Consider the following 11,851-nt stretch of genomic DNA (forward strand, 5'->3'; position numbering starts at 1 on the left):
TCAAAGGCAGGACTGAGAGCAGCCTGACTGCACCTTTTGTTCCCTAAGTATTCAACTTACGTAGGAGAAATGAATAACGTTCCTAGTAGGAAACAATAGTATTTTAATACTCAAAGAAAATGGTACTGTTTGAGCCTTAATACCGGTTGGTTTTAAGTGTTTCATGCATACCCTTTTATTTTGAAGCTGAAAGGTATAATATTTATCGGTATTTTTAGTCTAAATATATCTGAATCAGTCCATTCAAGACTGTTCTTCAAAATGTACTGACTAGTGCCAATCTGTCATGCTTTATTATTAGCTATGTACTGTTACATGTCTGTGTCAAAGTGGCACAGTGAATGATTGCTGAGTTACTAAATCCAAATTTTATCTTCTTGGAGTAATTTTTCTTTTTAATTTGAAAAACAATGTACAAAATCAGCAGCCTCAGCGTTTCCTTTTAACACGGATGCATCTTAGATGACAAGCTACTTAACTCAAAACTCTAATCCATGCAGTTAGATTTGTGAATTTAGATCTGGAAAATAGAAAATAGATTTTTATTTTAATTTTTTTAAAGCAGGTGTTCAAATGTAATCTTAAATAAGTTACATTTTGGCCAGGCACAGTGGCTCACACCTGTAATCTCAGCACTTTGGGAGGCCAAGGCAGGCGGATCACGAGGTCAAGAGATCAAGACCATCCTGGCCAACATGGTAAAACCCCATCTCTACTAAAAACACAAAAATTAGCGGGGCATGGTGGTGTCCACCTGTAGTCCCAACTACTCGGGAGGCTGAGGCAGAAGAATTGCTTAAACCCACGGGACGGAGGTTGCAGTGAGCCAAGATTGCGCCACTGCACTCCAGCCTGGGGGACAGAGCGAGACTCCATCTCAAAAATAAATAAATAAATAAAATAAGTTACATGTTTATATAGTGTGCATATATTTGATTATGGAATGGAGAAAGAAAAATTTTAGTTGTTATGAGATCACTGGGTTAAAAAAATTGTGTTAATCTGTCATTGGACTGTGTAATTGGATCCGATACAAAGGCATGAACAAACCTGGATTTCTTCACTGTACTGTGCATGTAGAGACTACAAAAGCCTCTTTCCATTCTTTTGTTTTAAACATACAGATGTGTAAGGATTTGGGCTCCCTCCCATTCTCAGTGAGCTGGGACTCTTGTAATAGGCATGGGCTCAGCTTGATGTGCTTAGAGACACTTCATGCTGGATATTACATTCGTAAAATTCAGTCATAGCCTTTAAGCTTCTGTTACTTAAACATGAATAAAGTACTCAAGATTTCCTCACTCTGAGACTAAAAATTAAGATTTGAAATATTAAGCAAGTGCTTCATTCTTCCAGGGAATAAACAACTATGGGCCCCAGTGAGTGTGGTTGTTCTAACACAGTGCTGGCTTTATAAAATATTAAAATATGAAACTTTCCAATAGTCACAATGTCTGAAACAGAACAAACCCATTTTCTAAACCCCATATAGGCAGATGACAGAATAGACAGCATCTAGATTTATAATTTAAACCATCTGGCCATGCGTGGTGGCTCACGCCTGTAGTCCCAACACTTTGGGAGGCCAAGGTGGGCCGATCACCTAAGGTCAGGAGTTTGAGACCAGCCTGGCCAACATGGTGAAACCCTATCTCTACTAAAAATACAAAAATTAGCTGGGCGTGGTGGTATGCACCTGTAGTCTCAGCTACTCAGGAGGCTGAGGCAGGAGAATCACTCGAACCCAGGAGTGGAGGTTGCAGTGAGCCGGCGACAAGAGCGAAACGCCGTCTCAGAATAAAAATAAATAATAATTTAAAGCATCTAAAAAGCAATGAGATCTTTTAAAAATGGCTTTTACTGGTGGCAGCCACCTTAATTTGCCTATTTAAAAGTCTGTTGTTTTCATACCAAAAGATTTAAAGGCAGTATAAATCCTTTGTAACTGCAGGAACATTTTTTTCTTACATATTACAGTATTTTAGCCCAATTATAAATGGTAAATGAAAGAGGCACATCTCAACTTTTGACTATCCATTTCATTATTGTCACTTTCATATGAACCAAGCCCCAAGGCCATGCTGACCTCTTTTACCTGTTCCCTATACGGGGAAGCTCAGTTGTCTGTTGGTACTGGCTCCCTGTGCCAGAGGCCATGGTGCCAGAAGGTCTTGATAGGATATGAGAAATCAGTTCTTATTCTACAGAATTTGGCTCTTCTAGTCAAGAAGAACAGAGTTACATGTGGCTTTGTGGCTTTTGTGTTTGGAGACATTTACTTAATATAAAGCTTTAAAATTATCAAGACAGGCCAGATGTGGTGGCTCACATCTGTAATCCTAGGACTTTGGGAGAATGAAGTGGGAGGATCACTTGAGTTCAAGACCACTGAGTGACATAGCAAGACCCCTGTGGCTATATACATACACAAATATATATATATATATAAACGTATCAAGATAGTCGACTCTTTCTCCATGTATAAAAGCGATTCTCCATTTCCTCCTCTCTTGCTTTTGGAGTTAACACATTTTCGAGTCTCTATGATGCTTAAGGAAAGCCTAGGCTGCAGCACTGCTCAGGGAAATGAGTGTCAAGGTATAAACTCTCTTCCTTCTCTCCACACCTAGTTCCCTTAATCACTTTGTCTTTTTTAGTTTCTAACATTACAGCGTTACTCTTTACTTGCTTATAATATAGATGGCATTTTAATTAAATTATATCATTCCAAAGTTCTAGATTTTAAACAAGCAATTTTTAAAAACTTTTGGAATGTTACCTTTTTGTAAAGTGAACCCTTTCCCCCTTCACAAGATTGTTATAATTCTTTCAGAACCAAGACTTCGTAGAACCCAAGTTGAAAAAAAAAACATACCATGGAACAAGTCATAGAAGGTGCTACTATCCAAGACCTATACTATATGGCAAATACTGTCCAAAGAGCTCACTGTACATTAGCTCACCAAATTGTCAACACAACTCAATGGAGAGAGCATTATAATTATCTTCTATATTTTTAGATGAGAAGATAGCAGACCATACAAATATTGGTCAACTACTCATTTCTAGAGCCTTTTTAGTGGAGCCTTTTTAGTGCTAGTTACTAAGTCTAAAAAAGAAAAGACATGGTCCTTGCCCTTAATGTACTTGAGCATCTAGTAAGGGCACAGGATGGCAACCAGCTACCCAAATGAGGTTATCAGTGCATGTGCTTTAAGCATTCACAAGAGGCAAGGCCACTTTGGGCCTTGGTACTTGAACAAGCTCCTTCTTAGAACCCTTGGCATTTGAACTAGACATTGAAGGGATTTGAGATGAAATACTTCAGGAAAAAAGGCTGAATATTTGAGGCAGAGAGAGTATTTTTGGCAATTTTGTGAAATATTCGTTAGAATATTTGTGTTGAGTAGAAAAGTTAAATTAGGAGGTCTCTAACTGGCATTCTCAGGGCCCAGGCGAATAGTGCTGTTGACAGTGGTATGGAAACAGTATTGAATTGTCATTTCCCCCCACATACTATGTTGGTATCAATGGACTCCAGGAGCTAAAGTTAGAGGAAAAGAGTACAGCCTAGTAAACAGCCTTTATTGAGAATTTGCTATTTAAGCCCCACAACAACCTTCTTAGGCAATTTATAGGTACAGGAACTAAGTAAGCCATAGAGAGATTGAGTAACTCAGCAAGAGGCAGAGCCAGGATCCCAGGCAGTCTGTGTCCACAGCCCTCCACACTCAGTGCTGCCATGAATCTAAAATCTTTCATCAAGGAAAATTTCTCAGTGGTGCCATCAAACTTGCCATCTCAAAACTTGCCATTTCTATACTGAACATTATAATGCCACAGACACATGTGGTCCACACACACACACACCTTTACTGTAGATCGTCAAGAAGAAGGAAGAAAGAAAGGGGCATTCTTCTCACCATTTTAGTACCTATTTGTAAAAACACATGACTGTTTGATCCGTAAGCATTAGGAACCACCTGTATGAGAGAGGCTGGGCCACGTGAATGAACTGTTCCTAAGATTTTAAGATTGACTGTGACAGTCGTGTAGAATGACTGAGTAGAAAGGTAGATGGAGCTACATGGGGAAAGGAGATTGGTCAAGGCTGTTGTGAAAGGTGATATTGATGAAGACCTATAATCCTGATTGAGGAGAGAAGTATTTGGGCAGAAGGTAGAAGCAGAAGTATTGATTCCAGAGGAGTTTTGAAAGTAAATGAAATGTGAACATAGTTCTGAATCTGGCTAATTGGCATGACAAGTTACAGGAGGCAAAGACATCTTATTTACCTCCATGTGAGAGAAAGAAAAGGGTGGGTGGCATTGAGGTAAGGCAACTAAAACAAGGATTATGGTCGCAGTTGGCGGGCAGAAATGAATGGCCTCTGAGGTCTGCAGATAGAGAGTGCTCTAAAATATTAAACTAGCTTGTACTGTCTAGTCAAGGAAAAGCTTCATCTCTCATGAAGTAATACAGACGAAAGATTGCTTGTTTTTTTTTGATGCAAGTGAGTTAACAGGTGAGACGTATTAACATTTTATGGAATGTATCATAGTCTATCAGCGATGGAATAGCGTCTTTTTTGGATGCTTGATCGGACGGCCCACCTTTCAGCATGCAAATTCCCACTGTAGCATACAAGGCAAGTGGTCAGCCAGCCCTTTCTCAAATGGTAAATAAATCACCTCTTGATAGCTAAGTCACAAAGCTTTTCCCATGGGCTTCTGACTACTGGCCCAGTTCTTTTTTTTTTTTTTTGAGATGGAGTTTCATTCTTGTTGCCCAGGCTGGAATGCAGTGGCGTGATCTCAGCTCACTGCAACCTCTGCCTCCCAGGTTTAAGCAATTCTCCTGCCTCAGCCTCCCAAGTAGCTGGGATTACAGGCATGCACCATCATGCCCAGCTAATTTTTGTATGTTTAGTAGAGATGGGGTTTCACCATGTTGGTTAGGCTGGTCTCGAACTCCTGACCTCAGGTGATCCACCCGCCTTGGCCTCCCAAAGTGCTGGGATTATAGGTGTGAGTCACCGTACCCAGCCCCCAGTTCTCTTCTTTGGAGCCAAGCAGGTCTGGCCTAGTCTGTCTTCAAATACAGCTCCACTGAAGCTTTCTTCAATGAGCCTTTCATTTGCACTTCCTCTACCCCCTACGAACAATATACAGCACTCCTGAAGGGCTCTCCTTTCAACTTTGAATCTAAGCCTGTTGATGTAGGCATTTTCATTTATAAAGTAGCTCTCATTAAGTGCTGATTATTTTATAATTCAGTTATGAAACCAAATTGAAGCCTGGTTCTTACCCTAAAGTAAATCACAGAGTAATGGAGACTGAGAAACATTTGCAGAAAACTTGAAGAACCATTTTTTAAAAAGCGAATATAACCTAACCCGTTCAGTGGAAAGGGTAAATGTGGGGGAATTGCTTCATATCTTTATTACTGCTGTTGAGGTAAAATGTAAAGCGTCAAATGTGCATGTCTTAAATGTACAATCTGATTATTCTGACATAGGTAAGCATCATGTAATCCACACCTGAATCTAGAGTGTGTCACCCAGAAAATTTCCTTAGGCTCCCTTCTCATTGTTTCCCACTGACTGTTCTGATTTCTATCAGCACAGATTAGTTTTGTCTGCTTCATATGGTTCTGTAAGTAATCAAAGTCCTCATCAAAAGTTTCTCACCGAAGGTAACATGGTTCAGAAGAAAGTAACATTTAGACACTCCACACCAACAAGCCGTGTGCCCTTGGGCAAAATACCAAACTTCTTGGCCTCATATAAAGAATTGGATTAAGTGATCCTCAAGGTCCCTTACAGGTCCAGCACTCCACCTACATTTCTTTTTTTTTTTTTTTTTTTTTTTGAGACGGAGTCTCGCTCTGTCGCCCAGGCTGGAGTGCAGTGGCCGGATCTCAGCTCACTGCAGCTCCGCCTCCCGGGTTCACGCCATTCTCCGGCCTCAGCCTCCCGAGTAGCTGGGACTACAGGCGCCCACCACCTCGCCCGGCTAGTTTTTTGTATTTCTTAATAGAGACGGGGTTTCACCCTGTTAGCCAGGATGGTCTCGATCTCCTGACCTCGTGATCCGCCCGTCTCGGCCTCCCAAAGTGCTGGGATTACAGGCTTGAGCCACCGCGCCCGGCCTCCACCTACATTTCTAATCTCTATGGCCCCACCATCTACTCGGTACCCTGAGCCAGAAACAAACCTAGATTCACTCCTCCCTGCTCCCCCTCCCCATTCTCCCACATCCAGTTGACCACTGTACAGTATCACATCAGTTCTTCCTCGTAACTTTTTTGGACATGTCTTTTTTGGCCCCTACCTCCTCTCCATTTCTTGCCTGCTGTACTGTAACAGCCATCAAACTACTCTATCTCTTTTGCCTCTGGTCCTCTCTAAACCATTCTGGGGTCACTGCCCCCAGAGAGTAATCTTTGCTAAAATGAAACATATGGGTCCCTTCTGTCTGAAATCCTTAAGTAGTTCTCCACCATTTAAAATGCTTCTCTGCTACCTACAGAATTGAGTTTAAATTCTGAAGAATGATAACATGAGGGCCTGGAACACATGGCTGCTGCCTACGTTTAGTGTTCCCATCCCCACTGTGCTTTTCTGCCGAAACATTTGCTCTGCCACTACCCCACCTCATTCCTCTCCTTTACTAACCCCTTATGTGTTCCCATAAGGTCTATTTAGGCCTTTATGCATGCCTGCTTCCCCAGTTATGTTGAGAACATCTTGAGTGAGGTTTAGGACCATGTCTTACTTCACTGTCTATCTCCAGCGTCTAGCAATCTGGCCTGTGACTGCTGAAAACACATAAGTGAAAACACTTAACCCCGTAAGTTAAATTCAGGATGACAGGATACAGGATCAGGATCTTACTTGGAGTTCAGGTTTATTTATCTATTTATTTTTAAAGACTGAGTCTCACTATATTGCCCAGGCTGAACCCCTGGGCAATAGTGATTCTCCCACCTCAGCCTCCCGAGTACCTGGGCTACAGGTGTGTGCCCCTGTGGCTCAAGCTGATGTTTTTAAAAATAAAAAAGTATATGGAACTTTTCACGTTTCTCACCACCTAAGCCTGATTTTAAGTTTTTCTTTTCAGTAGCTATCATGGTAACATTGGGTTAAAGGTGAGAAAGTCTACTTTTATTTGGAGAGATGGGTATATTAATAGGAGATATCAAAACTGAATTCTGTTGGTGTTTAAGGAGCTAGCCCTGTAATGTTTAATTCCCATCTCAAATTTGAGTTAATGTGCTTAATAGTTTTAGAATGGCAGATTACTGTTTCTGCAAATGAAGATATTTTCTTTCTAAAGATTGTTGTGGTAATTAGCAAGCAGGAAATAAAACTAAAGATGACTGATAAATATTGACCGAGGTGTCCAGGAACACCAGTATCTCTAACCTTTGTTCATTGTGGTTCACACTGTCCTGATTTTTCAGTTTCTGGTGCTGCCCTGCAGTGTGAATCAGCATTATCACCCAAATTGAGCACTGCTTAATCTATGTTTTTATCTTTTCAAAACCTAGGTAAGAACCTTGATGCTATACATGATATCACTGTGGCGTATCCTCACAACATTCCTCAATCAGAGAAGCACCTCCTCCAAGGAGACTTTCCCAGGGAAATCCACTTTCACGTCCACCGGTATCCAATAGACACCCTCCCCACATCCAAGGAGGACCTTCAACTGTGGTGCCACAAACGGTGGGAAGAGAAAGAAGAGAGGCTGCGTTCCTTCTATCAAGGGGAGAAGAATTTTTATTTTACCGGACAGAGTGTCATTCCACCTTGCAAGTCTGAACTCAGGGTCTTTGTGGTCAAATTGCTCTCTATACTGTATTGGACCCTGTTCAGCCCTGCAATGTGCCTACTCATATATTTGTATGGTCTTGTTCGGTGGTATTTTATAATCACCATTGTAATCTTTGTGCTGCAAGAGAGAATATTTGGTGGACTGGAGATCATAGAACTTGCATGTTACCGACTTTTACACAAACAGCCACATTTAAATTCAAAGAAAAATGAGTAAGATTATAAGGTTTACCTTGTAAAAACCTAGGGCATATTTTGGAAATGTTCTAAACCTTTGTAAGCTCAGATGCATTTTTACATGACTATGTCGAATATTTCTTACTGCCATCATTATTTGTTAAAGATATTTTGCACTTAGTTTTGTGGGAAAAATATTGCTACAATTTTTTTTTTTAATCTCTGAATGTAATTTCGATACTGTGTACATAGCAGGGAGTGATCGGGGTGAAATAACTTGGGCCAGAATATTATTAAACAACCATCAGGCTTTTAGCAGACAAGGAACACACACATTTTTCTTAAAGGCCCAATCCTAACAGACTCCCCATACCAGAGGCAGATCTGGAACTCGTCAACAATGGCCCGGATCACATGCTGTTACTGGACTGCCCAGGTCACCTCACTGAGGTGAGCGCTGTTCCTCCAGGTACTAAGGCAGGTGGTGCCCAGGCTCCCTCCCTTGGCACACTTCTTCCTGCGCCAAACCCATCTCATCCTTAAGATCAGAAAACAGAACCCCCTTGTCGTGAAACTGATCGAGCGTTTTGACAGGAAGCCCTTCATTATTCATAACATCGTGTGCTGACCAAGATGTCAGAAAACCACCTGTGCCCTTTTCTCTCATGGAAGCTAAAACCTGGACTCAGGGAGCAACCACAGGCTCTCCACTTTGAAACTTTAGTTTGAATTTTAAAAGATAGGAAGTAATACAGTTTAAGTTCCTTTCTCACACTCAGTATTGCATGCTTAGTGCTAGTTTCCTTACAACATTTTGGCAGGTGTAGCTTTTTTTGTTAAAAATGGTATACATGAAGTCACATACTTTTTTAAAGGAACACTTAGAACATTCTGTTATTCCAGTCAGAAACCATCTTTTGAAATATTTCTTTACAACCTACCAAAAAAGGAAGGTTGTTTTTTCTACATTTGTGTGGGTATCTAACATCTACCATTAAAACAACAAATGGCTTGCAGACAGGGCGGTAATGGTTTATCCTAAATTATTCAACCCCTTGTAGCCTTGACAAATTTTACCTTAAAACCAAAATGAAAACACAAAAATTAATCCTTTATAATGATAGCAAGTGACCTTTCTTTTTAGTTTTAGCCTTCCTTTTTCAATAGTAATATTTAAACCCCCTTTTGACCAGTTGTTGCCCAAATATTCTTATCATTTGGAGTCAGTGGAAAATCCAGCACACCAAGCACCAGTCTCCTTCTGAGGCAAAAGAAAAGTGTTGTTGTCATTTTCACTCTGTTGGAGCTGCACACTTTTTGTTTATTTTGTTTTTTTTGGTTTTTTGTTTTTTGTTTTTTGTCATGTAAGAGGGATGCTGGTCAGAGCTGCAGAAAATATGAGGCAATTAAAAGTCTTTAGCTGTTAGCAAACCTGTCAGTTTTACTTCTGCACTGAACCAGCCTCAGAAACTACTTACTGCTTTATGTACTCTTTGGGCATGAATGCCTTCTCTTTAATTACATCTCATTTTTGCTTGACAGTGACCTACCCAATAATTGCATCATGCATTGCCATGAAAGGTAAACACATTGTGAACTGAACTTGCCAAGCAGATTCTGTGAGAAAGCACTGGTCTAGGCTGAACACTGTTGGACACATCATTTTTATTGGAAGAGTATTAACTGGTGCCTCTTCTGAAACACACCAACCCATATTCCGCAGCTCCCCCAAAGCTGTTTCTGATCCTGCTGGGAGCAGCTAGTTATTATGCACATCTGCTCCAGACCCAGCTCTTTAACTTCATGGTTTTATGGCTTGTTTTCTTTCTTTTTTTTTTTTAAAAAAGCACCTTTTTTGGTTGTTTCCCCTTAATAAAAGAGGTTTCTAATTCATGTTTCTCTAAGATTTCCTTTGGTTGTATTTAGGAACACAAGTAGTTTTATAATCAGGATTGCATTTGTGCTGGGTAAGAGGAGAGCTGTGCTTTCTACCCCAAAGTTGGTAATGGAGCCCGTCTGCCCTTCCTACAAACTCAAGAGGCTCATTGTTCAAGGTGTAACAACATTTCATTGCATGCCCTCTAATGCTTTGAAACCTTAGAAGGGAAAATCTCGTTTTTTACAATTTTGTTCCTTTTCATCATAGAAAACATGTTTAAGATAAAATACAAACTTGACCTACCCCAAATTCATAAAGTACATTTAATGCTGTATAGCACTAAAACTTAGGGATATAGACACTGTACTTGCTTTTTAAGAATTAGAGATAGTAACTCCAAAAGTAATTGTCCTTTTTTCTTTCTTTTTTTTTTTTTTTGCAATGAGGCTCTTAAAAATTGTCATTATTTGTGTTTTCCTATACATTCATCTGTGTGAAAGTCTTTTTCTTCTTTGATTTAAAAAAATTAAAGAACTATACAGTTAATGGTTTAGAACTTAGAACTACTTAGAATTAATACTAAAGTGTCAGGAAGAAATTAATTTAGCTTCAATAATTGTGACTGGCCTCAGGAATTCTCCCTTCCACACCTGCCCACCTCACCACACCAGAGCCAGAGCAGCTGCTTGTCTGCAGCAGGACAAGTTCCTACGTATGCACTTCCAGTTCTTTCATGGTAAGCTCAATGGACTTTGAATTGTTTACAGTGCTATATGTCCAATTGTTAAATGTACCATTCTGAATGGTGTTAAAGCAAGTGTGGTTTATTTATGACATGAACCATGCTACTTAAAATATGAACTCACAAGGAAGGGCACTCATTAGGTAACAAGTTCTTATACCAAACTTCCTTGATGAAATAAGCCAAAATAATCCTAAAATTCATTAGAAGAACTTGATAAAAGATGCAAATAAATGTTAAAAAAGAGCCCGTAAATTTAGGACTCCTATAAAATCCTTGTTTGTTAATACTATTAAAACTCAGATTCAAGGGAAATAACAGCTTCCGCTTGAGTCACTTTGAAATTACTTAATTCAACTGCACCATGTTAGAAATCATATATTGGCAGCCAAGACTCTGAACTCTGCAGAAACATTTGTTTCACCCAGACTTCAGACTCTAGCCCTGACTCTGATGCCCCTGTGTGCATTTACAATAAAGACTCCAACGGAGGGAGCCCGTTGGTGTTAAATTGTTTACATTTCTTTATACAAATAATGTGCTTTCAGTGCCTTAGTTACAGCTCCCTTTCTTTTTCTTGTTCCAAGGATTCTGTAGTATGTAGTCTGTTTCTTAGGTAAAGTCTCTCTTTGCTACTGAAAGGGAAATGGTCTCTAAACACTGGTCACTGTAGCAGGTAAACACTACTCTGAGGTGGAGAAGTGAGCTTCATGCTGAGGTAGTGGTTGCCTTAGAGCTGTTATTTATGCTGTAGAAAACGAAAATGGTTTTGCTACCTGATAAGCTTCAGATTAGTTATAGCCCTAAAGTTATCCTGTACCTACATTAAATTTTCATTTCAGAAGAGAATCTTGGTTGTGGTAATTCTTTTTTTTTTTAAAGATCATTATGTGCAAAACACCAAGTTTTTAAAATAACTCACAGAAAGGCCTTAGTTTTCAATGTCTGATGGTGTATTTGAGTTGTGTTATCTGTAATATACATCCCAGAATAAAGGAGTGAATTAAATAGTTTGCATGCGTGTTACGTTCTGTTTTTGCAGGAACAACAAGTAACTGCAGGTGAAGGTGCTACTTCCCCAACCCCCGCAATGCCTTGCATTGCAGTGTCTAGTGTTAAGGAAAAAGCTGGCCAGTTAGGTCTCTTTTTTTCCCACAGATGTCAAGAAAAGTGGCCTAATCAAGAAAATAATGTACTACCCCCACAACTGAAAAAG

General features: G+C 39.9%; 1 protein-coding gene across 3 annotated transcripts in view; it reads left to right on the top strand.

Annotated features, from left to right (window-relative positions):
* Positions 1-11,649, top strand: part of LCLAT1 (lysocardiolipin acyltransferase 1) — a 219,367-nt gene extending 207,718 nt beyond the window's left edge. For all 3 annotated transcript variants that reach the window (XM_025354950.1, XM_025354949.1, XM_025354948.1), the window contains one exon: positions 7,552-11,649. In XM_025354950.1, coding sequence (XP_025210735.1) covers positions 7,552-8,054 — 503 coding nt within the window. In that variant the 3' untranslated portion in view covers positions 8,055-11,649. The remainder of the gene's footprint in view (positions 1-7,551) is intronic.
* Positions 11,650-11,851: the final 202 nt, after the last annotated feature.

This window comes from Theropithecus gelada, chromosome 13 (assembly GCF_003255815.1).
Source record: "Theropithecus gelada isolate Dixy chromosome 13, Tgel_1.0, whole genome shotgun sequence".
In the NCBI taxonomy this organism is placed as follows: Eukaryota; Metazoa; Chordata; class Mammalia; order Primates; family Cercopithecidae; genus Theropithecus; species Theropithecus gelada.